The 21,134-nt window shown below is 38.4% G+C and overlaps 3 protein-coding genes across 7 annotated transcripts; 2 read left to right on the top strand and 1 right to left on the bottom strand.

Annotated features, from left to right (window-relative positions):
- Window positions 1-1,048: 1,048 nt before the first annotated feature.
- Window positions 1,049-5,055, top strand: LOC131333407 (protein CELLULOSE SYNTHASE INTERACTIVE 1-like). 3 transcript variants are annotated; one of them, XM_058367909.1, is made up of 2 exons: window positions 1,049-1,587; window positions 3,207-5,055. In XM_058367909.1, exons 1-2 carry the CDS (start codon window positions 1,569-1,571, stop codon window positions 4,916-4,918), a joined length of 1,731 nt encoding a protein of 576 aa, XP_058223892.1. In that variant the 5' UTR covers window positions 1,049-1,568; the 3' UTR covers window positions 4,919-5,055. The 3 variants fall into 3 exon arrangements, with proteins under 3 accessions (XP_058223892.1, XP_058223891.1, XP_058223894.1); XM_058367908.1 differs by lacking the exon at window positions 1,049-1,587 and adding an exon at window positions 2,641-2,808; XM_058367911.1 differs by lacking the exon at window positions 1,049-1,587 and adding an exon at window positions 2,842-3,020.
- Window positions 5,056-8,068: 3,013 nt separating this feature from the next.
- LOC131333437 (peroxisomal membrane protein 11D-like) lies at window positions 8,069-13,618 on the top strand. Of its 3 annotated transcripts, XR_009201801.1 has the most exons (9): window positions 8,128-8,352; window positions 10,595-10,804; window positions 11,126-11,200; window positions 11,288-11,362; window positions 11,450-11,530; window positions 12,647-12,721; window positions 12,823-12,996; window positions 13,296-13,419; window positions 13,471-13,618. XR_009201801.1 is itself a non-coding variant. In XM_058367961.1 (8 exons), the coding sequence occupies exons 2-8, from the start codon at window positions 10,613-10,615 to the stop codon at window positions 13,329-13,331; spliced, it is 708 nt and encodes a 235-aa protein (XP_058223944.1). In that variant the 5' UTR covers window positions 8,069-8,352; window positions 10,595-10,612; the 3' UTR covers window positions 13,332-13,618. The 3 variants fall into 3 exon arrangements, 2 of the variants coding, with proteins under 2 accessions (XP_058223944.1, XP_058223945.1); XM_058367961.1 differs by having other exon boundaries at window positions 8,069-8,352; window positions 13,296-13,618; XM_058367962.1 differs by having other exon boundaries at window positions 8,276-8,447; window positions 13,296-13,618.
- A 1,134-nt stretch (window positions 13,619-14,752) lies between these two features.
- LOC131334861 (F-box protein PP2-A13-like) lies at window positions 14,753-18,199 on the bottom strand. The gene is made up of 3 exons (XM_058370153.1): window positions 17,601-18,199; window positions 16,341-16,459; window positions 14,753-15,548 (listed from the first exon to the last, which is right to left on the bottom strand). Exons 1-3 carry the CDS (start codon window positions 17,922-17,924, stop codon window positions 15,122-15,124), a joined length of 870 nt encoding a protein of 289 aa, XP_058226136.1. The 5' UTR covers window positions 17,925-18,199; the 3' UTR covers window positions 14,753-15,121.
- Window positions 18,200-21,134: the final 2,935 nt, after the last annotated feature.

Below are 21,134 nucleotides of genomic sequence, written 5' to 3'. Positions count from 1 at the left end.
GTAATTGTTGCTGGGTGGAAATGGAACAATCCCATCCTACACTTAGGGCCCGTTCCAGAACCGGAATAAAAATTTATTTTTTATCTAATAATAAGGTGTGTTCCACAAAAAGGTAAATAAGTACTTATTTTTTAAAAAGGTAATTTCAAGCTCAAAAATCATGTGCTTACGCAAATAATTTTTCTATCACTATGGATCTTGTTTGATAGATCTCATTGAAATCTTTAATACGGTGTAAAAAAAATTGAAAAATTATTTTTTATTTATATTATTTTTGAGTTTGAAAATGTGAAAATAAGCTGCTTATTTTGGTTTTGTGGAACAAAGCTCCAAAATAAGTACTTATAAAATAAGAAGGTTTTTGGAACGGGCTCTTACCCTCAACTCGGTGTGCTTCTCTTCCATAATTGTTTCCAACAGTCTAATATTATCTCGTAGCGCAAAAATATTTTTTCTGAAAAGATATAATTTTAGAAATTTACATTTTCGAGACCACTACATTTATGTACTCCCTCCGTCCCACTTTGTTCCGCCTGTTTCTTTTTTGGAACATCCCAAAAAATTGTCTATATCTCACAATCTATAATGTTTTTTATGATTTTGAAAACTTTGTTTGATAAAATAAATTGAGATCTATCAAATAAGATCCATATTGAATATATAAAATATTATAGATTGTGACATATAGACAATTTTTTGAAACGTCCAAAAAAGGAAACAGGCGAAACAAAGTGGGACGGAGGGAGTAGTTCACAACAGCTGGCAACTGACGAGGAACCACAGGATGTAAAAATCAGACAAAGTGCGACTAATTTTTACCAATAAAGCACCAAGAATCTACTCAAATACTCTATAAAAAAGGGGGAAAAAAAGGAATCCAATCAAATTATTTTTGTTTCGATAAAAGAATCTAGCTCTTCATTAGTTCACTCTTATCCAACATCTGACACGAATTTTATATAGGAAAGTAAACGGTAGATAGGTACCGTCCCTTCCCCGCACGGGGCATGATCTAAAAGTAAAGATAACCCCACTTCAAAATTTCAACTAATCCAACACCCCCCATTCCAGCCGTCCGATCTTATCCCTTATCTCGACTATTAAGGAGGTTGTTCTGTTCCCACCCTTCTCTCTCTCTCTCTCTCTCTCTCTCTCTCTCTACCATCATCACAGTGATCTCAAAGTATAAAGAGAAAGTAGTAGCTGCTTCTCCTGCCATTTCACACTTCGATCGAGAGAGAGAGAGAGAGAGAGAGGGGTTTCGTTTTTGATTCATAGGATTGTTTATTTATCTGGGTCTGTATTCCTCCGTCAATCTCGGTTGTTATTTACTCCATCTTTCTTTGTTGTTCAAACCCACCAAATTCTTCCACCATTTAATATTGTTCTCTTAATTTCTTCGACATATTCAAATGCATTCGACCGTTTGATAATCGAAATAGTTTGCAGTCTCTGGAGAGAGAGAGAGAGAGAGAGAGAGAGAGAGAGAGAGAAAGCAGAAGGAGTGGAGAGTGCCAAATTGTATTAATCTAGTGGGCTGTTAAAGCTTGCTTGCTTGCGTGCAGTGAATGAGCCAAGCAATTTCAGGTACCTTTTTACTCAATTTTCGCACCCAATTGTATTTCTTTTTTGTGGGGTTGGTCCCATTTCAAAAATATTTCGCTTTGCATAGTATGATTCTTTTGGTCAAATTAATTAGTTTATACAGCCGTTGATAGAGACTCCTTGCTCTCTCTCGAAAAAAAAAATTTTTTGAAAAATTCTTTTTGAGAAGAGAAGAGAACAAGTTAAATAGTTTATACAGCCGTTGATAGAGACTCCTTGTCCTCTCTCTCTCTCTCTCCTCTGTGTGCGGATAATACAGCTAGAATTGGGGTAGAAAATCTGGATTTGTGTCCCACTAGTAGCACCATGTATACACCTCCATTGTTGGAAAGCAAAAGTTGTATGCTTTCTTCTTTTAGTTTACCAAAATACCCTTCACTGTTCATTGGGAAAGGACGGCCTTAATTGGACGGCAGTGGGTAGCTGTTGAAAGGTCCCTCTCTCACTGTTTGGCTGATTTCTTTAAATTAGAAAATTCTTAGCAAAGTTTACATTGGGTGTGATTAAACGTGTAATTTTTCTTTGATTAGTAGTAGTAGTCTCCTTTTTAATTGGTCAATTAAGCAGGTCCTTATATGTATAATTGATTTGTTGTTTTTGTGCGAGTCTGTAGTAGAACTCGGTCTGTGTCATGCACAGAATTTTATCTGTCACGCAATCGGTCCCATCCCTTAGTTTATTCTTATCTTAAACTCAAATTTTCTGTAAAAATTAAACTCATCTCCAATCATCATTATCAAAATGAACTTTTTACTCAAACTCATACCCAAATCAAGAGGAGACCCCTTTTATTTCCTCAAATCCTAGCTAATTCAAATATGACACTCGTCAACTTCTAGCTAAATTTGCCATCTCTACGACTACTTTCCACTTAGAAGTTAACACGCGACGATTTTGTAAAAAAAAAAAGAGTTCTCCGTTGGAATGAGTTATCTCAAATTGAGCTTTTACTCATATTTTTACTCAAAATCAAGTAAAATTTGGAGTAAGAGCTAGAGATCGACACGTAAAAGACCCTATTAAGTCCTTGTGTGACATAAATCCAATTAGGAATAGGAGTTGGAACGATCATCTTGAATAGCCTGATAGTAAAAATGAAAAATTTATGCGGCCGATCCAATCGGTTGAGACTTAGAGATTCAATTTGTTATCATGAATCTGCATTGGATGATCATTTTGAAAGGTCTCGTGGGGCTTCATCAGGTATTTGGGTATTTGCCTGTCGGCCCTTGTTTTCAGCAAAAGGGCGAATTATGACATCCTATTCTTGACCCCACTCTCTGTTTATATTTATTCCTTATGGTGTTTGAATGTTTCTACTTTACAATGTAAGTGCATAATTGCAACTGCTCCACAGCTAATACTATTCTGTACTAGCTTTTTGCCGTATTTGTCATCTGTTCACTCCTTGCAAGGTTTGGTTTCTCAAATTCTACTTTTTCCTTCTCTGTCATGTCTCATCACAAATCTTCTCACTACATCGTCCCTCTGAATCTCTGATTTTGAGTTTTTGTATCCACTTTTAAGCGATTTGATTCATTTCCCGTGAAGGAAAAGCGTATCGTTTGTTATTCTCATCTGGGTTATGGAAATTATTTCAGTTTCTGCTGCTGTGGGAATCAATCTAATCCATACGGACCGTACCCATATCAAGATCATGGTAGAAGAAGGTAGAGACAATGTTTCCGTCGATCCCCAATCGGCTGAAGAGTGGTTGTTACACGCCCAAGGACTGGTTCCAGTGGCACTTCAAAAGGCAAGAGAGGTTAAGGGGTTCCAAGTTAGGTGGAAGATGATAATTTCAAAGATGGAGCAAATCCCACCTAGCTTATCGGATTTATCCACCCACCCGTTCTTCGCAAAGAACACGCTTTGTATAGAGCAGTTGCAATCTGTTTCGAACACATTGAATGAAGCAATTCGGTTTTCGGAACTCTGTTTGAAGGAGAAGTATGAGGGGAAGCTTCAGATGCAGAGCGATCTTGATTCGTTATCGGGGAAATTAGATTTGAATTTGAAAGACTTCGGGAGTTTGATCAAAACCGGGGTTTTATCAGGTTCATTCGCAGAACCAGAGGCTAAATTTGATACTCATGTTAGGGAATTACTTGCTCGGCTTCAAATCGGTCACTTAGAATCCAAACATAAAGCTCTTGACAGCCTTGTCGAGGCCATGAGAGAAGATGTAAAGACGGTTTTGGGCTTGATCGGACGAAGCAATATCGCTGCTTTAGTCCAATTGCTCACTGCAAGTTCTTGTACGGTCCGAGAGAAGGCTGTTTCGGTAATTTGCTCGATTGCAGAATCCGGGAGTTGTGAAAACTGGCTTGTTTTAGAAGGTGTTCTTCCCCCTCTTATTAGGCTTGTTGAGTCAGGAAGTGCAGTAGGGAGAGAGAAAGCTACAATCTCTCTCCAAAGATTGTCTATGTCCTCGGAAATCGCCCGGTCAATTGTCGGACATGGTGGTGTCCGGCCGTTGATCGAGGTTTGTCGGTCTGGGGTATCGGTTGCCCAAGCTGCTGCTGTTGGTACTTTGAAAAACATATCTGTTGTGCCAGAAGTTAAGCAAAGTCTAGCCGAGGAAGGGATTATTAAGGTAATGATCAGTCTCCTTGATTGTGGAACACTATTAGGAGCCAAGGAATATGCAGCTGAATGCTTACAAAATCTCACTTTGAGTAACGAAAATCTCCGAAGGGACGTTATTTCGGATGGTGGGATTAAGAGCTTATTAGGGTATCTGGACGGTCCATTGCCTCAGGAATCGGCGGTTGGGGCATTGAGGAATTTGATTTCCTTGGTCTCGGTCGATGTTTTGGTTTCCCTCGGCCTTATTCCCCGTCTGGTTCACGTGTTGAAATCCGGATCGCTCAGTGCGCAGATTGCCGCTGCATCAGCAATATGCCAGCTGTGCAGCTCAGGAGATATGAAGAAACTGGTGGGGGGAAATGGGTGCATCCCACTGCTTGTGAAAATGCTCGAGGCCAAAACAGACGGAGCTAGAGAAGTCGCTGCACAAGCGATTTCAAGTTTGGTGAGTGTTTCGCAGAACAAGAGGGAAGTGAAGAGGGACGAAAAGAGCGTGCCGAGTTTGGTGCTATTGCTCGATCCGAGCCCTCAAAATGCGGCTAAAAAGTATGCCGTGTCGTGCCTTGTGTCGCTCTCCTCCAGCAAAAAGTGCAAGAAACTGATGGTTTCATACGGGGCAATTGGGTATTTGAAGAAGCTAAGTGAGATGGATGTTCCGGGTGCCAAGAAGCTGCTTGAACGGTTGGAAAGAGGGAAATTGAGAAGTTTGCTTGGCCGGAAGTAGGAAAGAAAAAGAGGTTTCTTGATCAATGAAGTACTTATTTGTTCATTCCAATGTATAAATTTTGTGCCATATTATCTGTATGAGACAGAGTAGTTCAAGAGATGAATTAGTAATTACAACTTACAAGCAGTAGTTAATATGGAGTACCGGTTCAATGTTAAGTAAGTCTACAACTGTGAAGAGTCCTAAATCCCTGTCTTCGTTTGTTCTTGAAGACTTGAACTTGTTAGCACAAAGGAAAAAATTTTAGGAATTGCCACATGAGCCATTAACAATCCTAGTATCAGTTGCTGGATTTGTCTTTTTTTTTAACCGAGCGGCATTCCTGCAAAGCGGCTGATCCGGCCGTCACTCTCCGGCTCAGATTAAATACGAGCGCATACGTATCTGAGCCATCGATTGCCAAGATGAACGAGCGGTCGGATCGACCGCTCTGCATCCGCTTTGCAGGGGATGCTTGGCAGCATCTCATTCCGTCAAAGTGGGTATCGCCAATATTCAAATGTTGAGTTTGTTATCCATCAAACTGTTTGGTTCACACTTGCGATTCTGGATGGTGTCTTCTGATTGAAGAAAAAGCCTGTAGTCGATCCAAAAGAAAAGCGAGGTTGAAAGTCAATGTGGAAGGAAGAAAAGCAACTCTCAATGCGGAAGAGAAGAATTGACCGGATGCTCATGTTGTACTTCTTTCTCTGTGGGAATATATCTAAGGTATGAGTGGGGTAGACCTTTTTGGATGTTACGTGGAAATCTTGTCCCAACCTTTTTTCTAATTATCAATTTATGCAATGTTCAGCTAGTGGCAAAGCTAGGATTAATATTTCAGAAATGTTAGGGACAAAGAAAATTTATTCCAAAAGTATCCCGAAAATAACAATCAATGGTTGAGATTCACTTTGATATGTGTGACCCAATCATCAAAGTGATTCTCAACTATTGATTACTATTTTCGGGATACTTTCGGGGTAAATTTTCTTTGAACGTAGCATTCCCTTTAATATTTCGGGGCCAAAGTCATACAACTATCAACAACAGAAAAAGGCAGAAGCATATAGAGACACGACGACGGCGACATGTCGCATGAATGCAATCTAATAATGAGACAAACTGTATGCGAGAGAGAGAGATAAAAGAGGAAGTAGTTGCTCTTCGACATCTTCGTTTGTCAATCGCCGGCGCATGTACCCGCGCAAAAGTCAAGTCGATCAATGCTCATTGTCATCCTATTCCTTGCTAAATCTCCAATTGTAAGTCTCTAACTCGGTAAACTCCGAGCAAAATCTATGACATGTGCTTGTTACTAGACTAGGGCAAAGGCAAGGCATGGCACGACATTTGCCCAGCAAATCTGAGATGTTAAGTTGGTGGAATTTTTCGGAGGTTAATTTGGAAATCTCTATCAGAGTGTTGTTTCATTATGTGAAGTTCTCAAAGAGGCGATCGATCAGAATATGTGTGGTATGTGGCCGAATATCTATATTCTTAGCCGTACATTGTTTAAAAGATTAAGGCTTTGTTTGGTTTCCATCTTTGGATATTTTAGTTTTGGTAGTAGGTGGAGAGAGAGAGAGGGTAATGATTGAAGAGAGGGATAATGAGTGTACAGAGATAGAAAGATAAATGAAAGTAATAATTGGAGAAATGGGGGTAATGATTGAAGAGAAAATAGGGTAATGATTAGAAAACAAAACAACGTTAAAATGGAAAACGAACAAAGCCGCGACTCTTAAAATGTAGGCTAAATTTTTTTTTCAAAATTTAAATAGCTTTGACCTAATTAATTCTGATCAAATTTAGGAGCGTTGACATTTAACGCATTCCTCTTCCTCCAGCACTACCCTCCACATCACCGCCACCATTGTTGTTGTCACCACCACCGCCACCATCACTTCCACTGTCGTCGCCACTACCATCACCACTGCCACTACCACCATTACTCCACTTCTACAACCACCACCATCACTCCACCATCACCGCCGCCAACACGACCATCATTCCACTACTACAACCACCACAATCACTCCACCATTGCCGCCAGCACCACCACTCCCACAACATTCCACCACTACCACAATGCGTGTTGACCATCAATAAAATTAAAAGAGAATTACCACTATATCTAATGGGATTAGAATTAACTCATCATGTGTATTAATTCAGTGCTTAATACATTTATCAAACAGCTTCTCAATTTAAAAAATTCAATATTTAGCTTTTATTAATTTTTCAGCTTTTAATTTTATCAAAGAACACCTAAATTGTATGCTCCTCGAGATGCGATTTTAATGAATCTGTTCAACCAAAAAAGATATGCTTGCCTCTCCACCGTCAATACAACAATCAACTACAAAAAAAAGGCGGAAACATATAGAGACAACAACGGCGACATGCATGCAGTCTAATAATAATATAAAACAATATGCGAGAAAAAGATAAAAGAGGAAGTAGTTGCTCTTTGTTTGTCAATCGCGGGCGCCTGTGACCACGCAAAAATCAAGTCGATCAATGATCGTTGTCATCCTGTTCCTCGCAAAATCTCCAATTGTAAGTCTCAAACTCTATAAACCCCGAGCAAAATCTATGAAGTGTGCTTGTTACAAGACTAGGGCAAAGGCATGGCACGACATTTCTGAGATATAAGTTGGTGGAATTTTTCAGAGGTTAATTTGGAAATCTCTATCGGAGCATTGTTTCATTACTTGAAGTTCAAAAATATTGCGTTTAATTTTCGCCACCACTATCACTCCCACCGTCGTCGCCACTACCATTACTACTGCCATAAAACACTATGTCGCTGCCGCCACTAGTACTCCACCACCGCCGCCACAACCACCATCACTCCACTACTACAACCACCACGATCACTCCACCATTGCCGCCGCCACTCCACAACCATCACCACCTCTCTCACGACACTCCACCACTACCACAAATACATGTCGACCATCAAAAAAATTAAAAGAGAATTACTATAACTAATAAAATTAAAATTAATTCATCATTTGTATTAATTCAGTGCTTAATTTTCCAACTTAATTTTCAATTTTATCGAAGAACACCTAAACTGTATGCTCCTCGAGATCCTAAATTTTATGCTTCTCGGGATCGGCGATTTTAATGAATCTGTCTAACCAAAAATGAAGGTATGCTGACCTCTCCACCGTCAAAAATAAGATGACAGGAAAACCGCTGGATACTTCCGGGGTGGAAAATAGAGGGCTACGATCACGAGAAACTCTGATGGGCCATAGTAGCTTACGGTAGCCCCGCAACGGGAGATAATGAATGAATAAATTTTTTCGTTTCTTTGTCAGTTTCTCTGTTTTAGGAACGGGAAGACCTAATAATAGCTGAAGCTGAGGAGAAGATTTTCTCGAAGAGAGAGAGAGAGAGAGATTGTGGGTTTCGAGGCAACAGCTCTGGCACATCTCCCGGTAAATCGTCTCTCTCTCTCTCTAAATTCGAAGGCTTTTCTATGTACATGTGCCCTAGTTGCGTCTTTCGTAGTATCGTTTGATCTCTGCTTCAGGTATGCGATATGCAATAGCAGAAGTTTTCCGTTAAAAATTTGCAAATCTCCAGTTTGGTTGAATGGTTCCTAGTCATTCATGAGATTGATTATGGAGTTTGTTTTGAAGTTGTTTTGACTTGGAAATTGATTGATAACTTGGTTTTTTGTGATTTGCCTTGTTTATTTAGCTTCATCTATTGCGTGTGAGACTTGGATTTGGGAAATTAAAATTAGGCTGTTGTTTGGGTGTGTTTAAAAACCAGTTTTTTCTCTCCCCTTTTTGGAAGTTCTTTGGTTTTGGAATCTGTTTGGGATTTGATTGATGAAGTGGTTTTTTTATTTGCTTTATTTATGCAGCTTCATCTGATGCGAGTGAGACTAGGATTTGGGTAATTAAAAATTAGGCTGTGGTTTGGGTGTCTAAAAAACAGTTTTTTTCTCTCTTAAATTTTTTTTTTTCCAGCTTTTGGTCAAAGAAAAGTTTACGTCTCGGCTAGAGGATGTGAAAAACTAATAGCCCCTTTGGATAGAGGGATTTCATAAGAAAAGTAAAGAAATGTTTCTAGCCAAATCACTCATTTGGGTTGAGTATTTCGGTGGAAAATGGGGAGAGAAGTACAGAAATTGAATATTTTGATTGACTCTTTCCCTTTCTTGTCTCACCCTTTCTCACCATCAACAGGGGCTGTAAAAGTAACTTCGACATAGTTGAAATATCAACTAAACACAAAAGAAAACCAATAAGATCCAGGACTAATCGTCTTTTTAATGTTCTCTCTCTGTTTTCATTCTTTGATTCCTCTTTTCAAAAGCAGCCCAACCCGTAAAGTAAAAGATATTGACACAAAAGATGAGAAAATCTGGCTTTTTAGACACCTTAAACACCCCTTAGTTTGCTTTTGTTATCACTTATCAGTAGTCTATTGTGTGGTTCTATGATTGCTGAAAAATGGAGTATTAGCTAAGATAACACTTAAGTCATGTTTACTGGTTCAGAACCAGCAAACATGACTTAAGTGCCATCAAATGATGGACTGAAGAATAGGGAGGAGATAAGATGGACCTTGAGTCATGTTTGCCGGTTCTAGAGAATGATCGACTAAACTCAGCTCAAGCCAAAAGAACTGTTCAAAAGTTCATTTAAGAGGTCATTGTTTTCTGTGTTATGCATCTCTAGCTATCATTGTTGAATTGTGCATAGATTTCAACTATTTGGCAGTTCATGTGGTAATCATTAGATCTTTTGTATGTTGGTGCTTTTACTTTACTGGTTAATTTTGGTTATTGAGCTGGTTTTACATGTCTTTGATTTCACTGGGTCAATTCCAAGCATAGCTGATGAGGGTAGTATGTTCGTATAGACCGTTGGGGATTGGTTACTTATGTCATGTGGTGTTGAGGTTAATTTTGAATACAAACTGGGTGACATCTGAGTGAGGATGATGAAAAATTGAAGAGGCATTTCTGATGCGTTCAAGTATGACATTCTTGGAGGTGTAGTCTAATGCTTTAGTTCAGAGGGTGCTTCTAGAGGCGGTTTTATCATGCCGTTTTCTCCTTTATTCTTTTTTTTCCAACTATAGATTTTAGGGAATCATTTCAGCTTAAGTTCTGTGCAACCAAACTACGGTTTCTATGATAGTCTACCTAGATTTGAGTGGTTATCAATGTTACTCCTCTATAGTTCTTGACATCTTGTGGTCCAGTGTGTATAATATGGTATTTACTTTCCAAAAATCATATATTCTCTGAGCAAAAGTGAACTCAGTGATAAACAGGCTACAGTTAACAGTGTTTGAAGGTATTAGGTTTTGGTTCTTCCCAGCGTATGTTACATCTTGATAGATTTGCTTCAGGTCAAGAGGTTCATGTGTATGTATGTGCTAGTTACAAGCCACATCATTTGTCCGAAAAAGGAAAAAGTGATGGCTCTGGTCGTCCTTTTTTTTTGTTTGTTTCTTTGGTTGATAAGATAACATTCCCATCCATTTCAGAAAAAGATGACATTCCCATTTTAGTTTTCTTAAATTACATAGAGGTTAGCCCTAACACCCCCACCCTCCCTCCTTTTTGGTTGTTTCTATCTGAAATTTGCATGGTTAATCTGGTAAATGTCTACTTGGTAGAGTTTCTTGGGTTAAGTGAGGGGCTACATTGTCTTGCAGGTACACTGAGAAGAAATTATGACTACACTTGACGTAGCCCGAACAGAACTTGCCCTGTTGGTTCTGTATTTGAACAAAGCTGAAGCCAGGGACAAGATATGCAGGGCAATACAATATGGTTCCAAGTACTTGAGTAATGGAGAGCCTGGCACAGCCCAAAACGTTGACAAATCTACTAGCTTGGCTCGTAAAGTTTTCCGTCTTTTTAAGGTCAGGCTTGATTGCGTCTTCTAATAATAAGCATGATAAATGTCCTTCGCAGTCATCTTCTTTTTCCTCATAATTAAGTACCCTTCGTAAGAGGTTTATTATTTGGCAAATTGTGTATCATTTTTCTTAAGACTTCTATGTGCATTCATTCTGGCTAAGTGTACAATTATATGTGGTATCAAGGGTAAGTTGGTAACTATTTTATTCATGCTGTGCAATAGTAGCTGGCCTTCAGCAGTTATTAAACCTATATCCGATTTTGAATGCATCTTTATTGGTTTTTTCTTCTTGGGCTAATTGGAGTTTTGTTACTTTTTGCAGTTTGTTAATGATCTGCATGGACTTATCAGTCCGACTTCTCCAGGAACTCCCCTTCCCCTTGTTTTACTGGGAAAGGTACAGAATGGTTTGCTGACAGAATATACCTTCCTAATTATCTGTAACTTACTTATGGCATTTTTTACCATGATGCTTTCTTTTCAGTCTAAAAATGCGCTTTTGTCTACTTTCTTGTTCCTCGATCAATTTGTCTGGCTCAGTAGGACAGGCATTTATAAGGTATGGAATGTACCTTGTTTGTACCGTCATTTTCTTCACTGAATTTTTACCAGAAGTGAACTTGGATACTTCGTTGGTGATATCCAGAACAAAGAACATGCGGAGCTAATTGGCAGGATATCTCTTTACTGTTGGATGGGTTCCTCAATCTGCACCACCTTGGTTGAGGTTTGCCACTTTCTCTTTATTTTGACTTCTGTGGTTTACTCTGTTGGAATGCCATGGCTTGAAAATTGGGAAAGAAGCATGCTATTCTAAGAGAGCTAATTAATTATTTTGACATTAGTGGTTTTGTTTTGGAATCCTTGTCTGCCCTTTTGTTTTGGAATCCTTGTCTGCCCTTTTGGATTGGTATTCTTGTTCCCCAATACTGATTAGAACTTAACGAAAAACAAGTTAAAGCTTATGCAGAGGGCAATGATCATGGATGTTACAATTATTTTGAAGATTCCAGGTAATGATAGTTCCTTGATTACATCATTGAATGATGATGTTGTAGTATACTACCGTTTGATAAGGCTCTTGCATGTTGGGATTGGATAACCAATCCTATGGGATTATGAAGCCTTTGTTTGTTAACCAAAAATAGTTCGGACTACTAGTACAATGGGATGAATAATCCGGGTAATAAGGGGTATTGCTAATACCCCGTGGGACTTGGTGTTAATAGTCCTATCCCAACTCCTTCACGTTACCAATCCCTTCTCATTACCAATTTCTTCTATCAATCCAATCCCATCATCTAATCCCATTCCAAACAAACATACTCATTATCAATCCCTTCTCATTAACAATCCCTTCTCATTACCAATCCCAATCCTAATCCCATTTCCTTACGAATCCCATCCATCTATCACTGTTATCAAACGGGCCCTGTTAACAGATCTAACCGAGGAAAATATAATTTGTGGCCAGGCAAACTATTGAAAGAAGTTCGGTTTGCTTGTTTGTTCCCAGCTGTGGTATATGCCCCTTAGCACTTGTGTTGGTATGTTTTGCAAGATGAGTTACCTAACCCCAAAAAGAAAGATGAACTACTATCAGCAATTTTCTGAAAATGTTGAAATGTTGTGAAGGATATGGTGAAACATTGAGCAACAGCTACTAATTGACTTATGACCATGGATATAAATTTGGGACATTGTAAAAAGTATATGTTAAAAGCCTGACAATATTCTAACAGGATATATGGATTGAAACTTTGGGAGGCAGCAGTATATTTTTTCTTCTCCTCTCTCTCTCTCATATGGCAAACTATAAAGTGGTCTTGATAATTTGTTTCAGGTTGGGGAGCTTGGAGGGCTTTCGGCATCAATGAAGAAGTTAGAGAAGGACCTAAAGAAAAGTGATAAATATAATGTATAACTTTACCACTGTTGTATACTCTTTCATTAATTTCAGTAATGTAGTTAAAAAAAAAAAATATTCATTGGTTGTTTGTGGTGAATCTGTAAATGCAGAATGAGGAGTACCGGAGTAAACTAAAGAAGGGGAACGAGAGATCATTGGCCCTGATTAAAGCGGGCATGGATATAGTGGTTGCCATTGGGCTACTTCAACTGGCACCCAAGAAAGTCACTCCACGTGTGACAGGAGCCTTCGGATTTGTTACCTCTCTCATCTCTTGTTATCAGGTATTCGCAAGTTCGTACTTTGAATTCTATTTGCTCTATTTTTCCTTTTGCGCCTGAGGTTTCGGATGTTACCCATAATTGTACTGAGAGTGTCATTGAGAATGATTAGCCGATCATTGTTGGATTTTTCCCTTTGCATATATTTCCCTTTATTTTATAGTCATTTGCATATGGGAATGAGTTTGCGTGACTCCCAAACATCCTTTTGGTTCTTCTGGGTTGCATTTAGGCCTTCTGGGTTTAGGTTAATGTCGATCAGTCTCTTACCCGTATATCATATTGGTTGTTTCTCTTTGCAGTTGCTTCCATCACCACCGAAGGCCAAGACACCCTGAACAAGGAGAGCCTTGCAATGGGATTCCCTTTGGATAACAACTTAGGAATTGTGAGGCTTGCCCATCTTGTGTGACATTGTCAGTCACGGATTGAGTGACAGAAATTTTATCTTATTTAGCACCTCTGTTCTGAATGTCGTTTGTTTGTCCCTGGTATTCTTACGTCGGAAACAAGATTTGGTTACTAGTCCGTTGCGTGCATCACATACTTGCTGCAAATGCATGCGGTAATAATGTTGTTTCTATGTTTGAGTTTCCGAGTAAAAAGCCGACAACCATCAATCCAATTCACTTCGCTCTCGAGTGTTTTAATTTATGCTCCGACATATTATCTGGAGATAAATAAAGGGGACAAGCACCATCTCGTGAGGACATGAATCTTTCTGGTTCAAAGTTCATAGCTCTTTTCTTTCTATCCAAAAGCATCAGTTCATCTTCACTCTTCACTAACAAAGAATACTCCCTGAGTAGAAAGTTCACTTCGATCTGCCATAGTTTGGCTTTTCACTTTCTATCCAAAAGCATCAAGTTCCTCTTCACTAACAAAGAATACTTGGTAGAAGTTCACTTCGATCTAACCATCTTTGGTACTATAGAAAATTAGTAAGAGTAATTTCATCCATCGAATCTCTTTTGAGGAAATGAAATGGGGTTCTAGTCATCCATCTCATCAACCAATAGTTCAGATTCTGTATTGGCTCTTGTGGATTTGAGTCGTCCATTGTCAAGATGAAGTCAAAACCATTGTTAGATGAGATAAGACTCAGATTATGCACTAAACTCCTATAGTGGACCCCAAGTCCTCAAGGAAATAATACATTTTGTACGACGACCATCAATTGTGGGGGAGGAAAATGCGGAAGCTTTGGGTGTAAATAAAAATGTAGAGGAGAGAGCTATGATATAACTAAAAAATATTGTTATTACGTAATCATAATTATTCGTACCAGAATCTATAATACTTGTACCCAATCAAATATATGCGTACAATATCAAAAATTAAATAATGTTATAACAACATCATAAATTGGCATCATCTTATCACAATAGGTCGTACCAAAAATTATTTGACTCGTATGATATTCCGTAACAAAATCAAAATACGTCGTACCAGAATCAACAATTGTTATACCCAAACCAAAAATACCAAAATTTTTATAAGATAATCACAATTGTTATGACAATACCTAAAATAGTCATTTTCTTATCACAACGTGCCGTATCAAAAGAAAACATATGTAAATACCTCAAATTATATAATAAACCATAATTGTTATGACAATTCCATAAATTGACGTTTTCTTACCACGAGTCGTACCAAAGGAAATCGATTAAAATATTCGGTAATAAGACCAAAATATATCGTACCACAATAAATAATAATTATACCCAAGCAAAATACATGTCTAAAAAATCACAAATTCAGTAACAATACCATGCATTGTTATTACCTTAGCACAATGTGGTAATTTATTAAGGGGTGTGTACCATAGATCTACCCAAATGTAGATGACAATGTACAAAGTGGAAAGACAATGGTGAAAATTTATGTACAAAAAGCAATTCATGAAGCCGAATACAAAAAGACAACACCGTGTTTGGAACCCGTGGTAAGAAATGGAGACGAAGACTGATTTACCCTCTTTCCTTTGTTTTGGAAAGGACGAGTTCAATCTTCTCCCTCTTTCTTTCCACGGCTTCCAAACAAAGCACAACAAAAGCTTAATGAACCCAGAAAAACAAAACTACTCTACGGGCCTGCACAAAACCGATGATTAAAGTCGTTCTCTCTATCGATGAATGTAATCTAAGCCTTTCCCTAGAAAACTGGGACATATTAGAACAGAATCTAAGCATAGGCCACCTTTCGTATGAGTGCAATCGATCTGACTCAAAGAGAATTTGATCTTTGTTGGCTCGTTCGGCTGCTCCACAACAAAATCGCCGGCGTGGTAATGAACCCACTGCCCCGGATTGTCCAAAAACAAACGCGACACAGCATGTTGTCCGTCCGAAGTTGTCAACTGGAATTGTACTGGTTTTACATTCCACCCATGGATGTGGTCCAGATTACAAACCCGACGGCCCAATCTCTTGTTAGGCCTTCCGAGGTGAAGCCTAAAGAAAGCACTGTAAGTCCCTACCGGAAACTGGAACTCCATCTCCCCAACAACTTCGAACCACCAGATTTGGTGAAGATATGCTACATTTTTGAATCTGCAATACCAATTAACAGTAATAATAAGTTAACCAACCACCGGAGTTTTTAAAGAGAGGTTTATCTTCTCCTATCTGCAATTAAGTTAAGGCTAACAAAAAGTTTCAAATTGGCAAAAATAAAGGTAAATAGAAATACGAGCCAATATGCTGATTATTATCCGTTGAAACCTCCATCAAAATAACTAATTCAGCTAGAATACCCAGTAAAATAAGGTAGTACTCCTATGTAAATAACCCAAGAAGGCAAGAATCAAGTCAAAAATATCACAGAAATAACATATCAAAATGAATAAAAAAGAGACGAAATAACATATCTTTTGCACTTTTTCAGCAGATTATTATCATCTCGCAATGCTCACGTCCATCAACATATGAGAAGTTTGGTAATATATTTGGTTAAATCGAACCACTTTCTATGCGTATCATATCACCCAGTTAATTGGAGATAATTGGAGAACCAGAACCTTAATTCAAACCAAAACTAGACCGCGCTAAGTAGAGGAAGAACAACTCCCAAACACAAAAACCAAAAGAGTGGTGAAATCTCATGTAAACCTGCAACTAGAGTGGTTAAATGATGGAATCAATAATACTACACCCCCATGATATTACATACATGTCTCACACTTTGTGTCATTGTATATCTTATCAGTCTTCAATCAAATACGTAGGAAGATCAACTAAACACCTGACATGGATATATGTTGAATCTAATGCTCACATTCGGTTAAAGCAAACAGATAAACAAACATGTTGATATGCGGTTAGATATCGCAAGTAAAATCTCACCTAGATTCCTCAGTCGGAATGCGATTCCAGTATCGCCGATCATCAATCCCCGTAATCCTCAAAGCCTTCGAAGCAATCGAAACACAAACTCCACCGGTACTCTTATCCAGCCAAATTTCCTGGAAAACCCCCCCCAAATTCCCAAACCCATCAATACAACTTTTTTTAATCAAGAACCCATCGATACAATTGAATCGCACAAGGCACTGTTTGGCATTCCTAAATTCTCTTCACCATGGGTGGAAAACCCCAAGTTTCCACTACCTATTGTGGGCCCCGCCGTGCGTTCATTGCAGTTATCGGAACCTTTCATCTTGTAAGACTAACATACTCGCAAAGTAAGTAATATACCCACGCAAAAAATCAGATTGATCAAACATCATAGATGTATCAAAAATTGAATTTTGATTTATAAAATAGAGGGCAGTTGAACTTTAAAAACAGACCGTCCATCTTACAAATTAAAATTCAGTTTTTGATATACCTATCAATGTCCGTTCAATCTAATTTTTTGCCTACACATACTACTCTGCGTGTCTCACAAGATAAACGGTTCAAATTACCCCATTACATGCACGGTGAGGTCCATAAATGGAGGTGGTGGAAACTTAGGGTAGTCCACCTATGGTGGAGAGAATTTAATCTCTTTCTAAAAAATCTCATTTTTCTCACGGTAAAACATTTTACTTTGTTTCCATCAGAGGAATAAACATTAAATATACTTATTTGTACTCCATAATACAAGAAAAGACTCAGAATTTCGGATTTTCTGTTTGGCTACATCTTGCTTTAGTAATTTTCCCCCAAAATTTTCATGTTTTCTTTTGACCTTTTTGATCCTCCTAGTTCAGAAGAGCCCAAAACCCAAATATATTGAACAAATTTTTTTCCCCGCCAACATCTACAAATTTCTGGGGCAAAACAATTACCCTTTACACATACCAAACAGAGCCCACACATTCTAGAAAGAGAAACTTTTTTAAAAAAAAATATTCGAGAGAAATGAAATGAGAGTAACAATTAGATAAAAAAATTGATGCAACAGTACGCATGGGTTGGGTCTGAGGCCCAAACCAAAAAAAAAGTCAAACTTTAATGCGTTCCCCAAATGGATAGTTGAATACTTCATATTCACGACTTACAGCCAACTAATTTTTTTCAGGTCGACCACTACTGGTCATTAAAGCGCAAATTAAACTGAATCACGCTTTACAAACCCAACGATATCCAATGCACGCAGAGAGAGAGAGAGAGATAAACCTTGGTGCCGCAGTCAAAGGGATTGGGGCGACAAAGCCTAGCGTACAAATCTTTCTTCCCCAAACAACCCACCTTCTCATCCCCCAACTGATCCACGATGTACCCATAATTCAAGGGCAACTTGACCTCCCAGATGAAATCCGCCGACGATGCCCCGCGGAAGGCCTGGTTCAGCCCCGCCAGCTTGCAGATCTCGGTCGGATCCAGCCGGGCCAGGACCAGCGCGATGCAGTTCTCGGGTATGTCCTCGAGCCTGGGCTTCGTCGCCGGGTAGCCCGACCCGTCCCACTCCGCAATTGCAAACGCAGACGAACCACCACCCATCAGAGAGAGAGAGAGAGACTGATTGATTGATTGGCGGTTGCGAAAAGTTTCCGGTATTCTTCGAGACAGAGAATATTACAAGTCCGTACGCGTACACGTACACAGAGAGAGAGAGAGAGAGAGAGAGAGAGAGCTGTTTCAGCTATTATTATATGGACACGCACGCGGCTCCGGCATTTCAGAGAGAGAAACGCTGAAGGGAGAGAGAGAGAGAGAGAGGTCTACATTTTCGTTTCCGTTTCGACTCAGGATCTGAGGTGGAAGGGGTTCTTTTTTTTTTTGTGATAAGCGGGAAGGGGATCTTATCCGGTGCTGCGGCATTGACTACTAGTAAAAAAATGTGTTTATCACGCGACGCTTTAGAGCGTTGAGAACACGCTCCGAATCATTGATGGGTGAGAGTCACGAGGATGCCCAAATTATTCGATGCTTTGTTTGGTTTGTGTTTTGAATTTTTTTTTGAAAAATAGTAGGGGTAATAAGTGGAGAGAGATGCGAATCAAAAAAAAAAAAGTGGAGAGAGATAGAGAAAGAAATGTTGAAAGTAAAGGAAATCTATGGGGTATTTTTTAAAAATGAAAGAGAACAAGGCATGATCTCGACGGCACCGCCACGTTGTGCCCCCGTAACATTTTTTCTTACATATGTGGGGAGTCAATACCGAGTGTATGAATTTCACAGAAACGTGTCGTGAAAAGTACTAGTATTGAAGCACCACTTGATGGTACATGAAAATCACTGAATAATTACTCGCAGCCTCTTTGGTGCAATTGCTTATTCTTGGTCTTGAGACACCCCTGTTTGGTTTGGATTTTTTGAAGATTTTTAGAGTAATGAGTAAAAAAAGATAGATTAAAAAAATTATTAAAAGATTATATTAATAGATTTTGAGACCCTCAAACGAAGAAAGCCAAAACATATTATCCAACACCTTCGTCCACCACAAATACATGTGAGATTTTTACAATTATTCGGGCCCCACATTTACGTGTGGAGGAGTGTATTAGATATCGGCAAACACATGGTATCTCAAGATTCGCAGGATCGGCTTTGAGATTTCGGAGGCCTAAGACGATTTTCGAAAATGAGCCCTTTTAATATCTTATCACTTAACGTGTAATTTCTTCTTCGTCGGTTCGTTGGATTTGTTTGCAATGGGTAATATTGTTTTCAAGAGAAAGATACATCTATGTTAATGATGCTTTCACCACACTAAATAATTTTTTCAGAAATCAGCGATCCCGACGTCCCGTGATCCCATTTTATTCTCGCTTTTTATTTTTTCCTCTGTTTCATTTTTACTGGGTCATTGGACCTTATGTAAAACATGTGCATGAGTTAAAAAATGAGACGTATAGCAACACATATACACTAGGTACTAAAAACAAGTAGAGACCCTAGTTTTTGGACATTTTTTGGAGCTTAAGGCTTGCGCCTCATGGGCCTTAGCCCAGAGCTGGTCATGCTCAAGAGTGGCCAATAATAGTATATCATGTGGCTGAGGAAAAATTATTCAAGCCTCTGGGGCACTAGCACCCTGTGTCTTAGGTCTCCCCTCAATCACATAATTCTGTGGGGTTCGAGACTAAGTATGAAAAACCTTCACAACAACCTGTGATAGAGAAATGCTTGAGGTAACGCCACATGGTGCCCAAAGGCCGAATAATCTCTGGTGGCTGAGGGTATGATGAGAGGGAGCACCAATGTCTCGTAGACCACCAATATGTCTGTGCGTTTTCCAACCATACACTATTGAGGAAAATCTCACAAAAAGATTCTGCAAAATATCATTCAAAATATCTCTTGCATTGCAGCCAGTTAAAATTTGGCAAATGTTATCCGGGGAAAAAAATGTAACCCGTGGTGTTCGAGTCAGTTTACGTGTGTTTTGACAAAAGAATATTTTCTACCGTCTAATGGTGTACAGATATGTTTCCATTAATAAAAAAAGAAAAAGAAAAAAGGATGTCACTACGTAACGCGATCATAGTTTATTGATTGTTACTTTTGATCAAAATATACTGGCAAGTAATCAGGTTTACGAAGTCTTAGGCCATCCACAGTGGTATAATCAAAAGTCAATTGTTGTTAAAGTTAACAATATTGGTGCAAAAAATGGCTCACAATGGTATAATCAAACTTAACAACATCCTTAAAAATAATCAAATTTTAGGCTTTGGATAATCAAAACTAGCAACCTTTTTTAATAATTAAAATTTGTGAACCTCACACCACATAAGTTAATTGGTTCCAAAATTTACACACACGCGTATTTCAACTAGTATTTTCTTCTTCTCTTCTTCACCTGCTCTATATCTTTTTCACTTCAACCACAAACTGTTTTTCTTTCTTTTCTTCCAAAAGTGAAACTCATATTTTTCGATCATCTATAATTTAACCCATCATTGCCGGATTACGGTATTTTCCTCTTCTTTCCCGTTTCTATTTTAGGCTGCATTCTTATGAACTTAACTTAAATCTGAAAATTGTCTTTATTTGATTTTTTTTCGCATTTGTTAATTTTGTGTCAAATTTTTATGGATTATTGATTTATCTCGACGAGAGAAATCGGAAATATATATTTTTTTTACTTTTACCCAAGTATTTTGAGAAATAATTACTTTTTAGCAAAATAGATAAATATTTCGACTAAAAAGTGGTTATTCTTTTTTGTTCGTCCCCTTATAGTTTAATAAATGAAGAACCTTGCAAAAAAAAAAAAGAAGGAAGAACCTTGCATTATTTTTCAATTTCAAGAACACATCTGATTTTTTTTTTGAAAGATTAAGAGAGTGGTGGATTTGTGATATAGGCTATAGGAATAGGAAGAAAAAAAAAGTTTTGGTGTTGTTTTGATAAATAACACTAGGAAGAACACCATATGTTCGATATATTTTTGCCCCAAAAAAAAACATAATGGAGGGAAGTGAATGGCCGGAAACAGAGGGGGAGAGATAGATTGTGTGAAATTGTAGTGGACTTCTTATTTTGGTTATGGACTAGAAGTGACCATTGTGAACCTCAACGTTGTTAAGGTTAGTAACCTCTTAAGGCCATCCACAGTGGTATAATCAAATACCAATTGTTTTTAAAGTTAACAATGTTGGTGCAAAAGATTACTCACAATGGTATAATCAAACTTATCAACATCCTTAGAAATAATCAAATTTTGGGCTTTGGATAACCAAAACTAACAACTTTTTTCAATAA

This window comes from Rhododendron vialii, chromosome 7a, assembly GCF_030253575.1.
Source record: "Rhododendron vialii isolate Sample 1 chromosome 7a, ASM3025357v1".
Lineage (NCBI taxonomy): Eukaryota > Viridiplantae > Streptophyta > Magnoliopsida > Ericales > Ericaceae > Rhododendron > Rhododendron vialii.
This window is presented reverse-complemented; position numbering and strand designations above follow the sequence as displayed.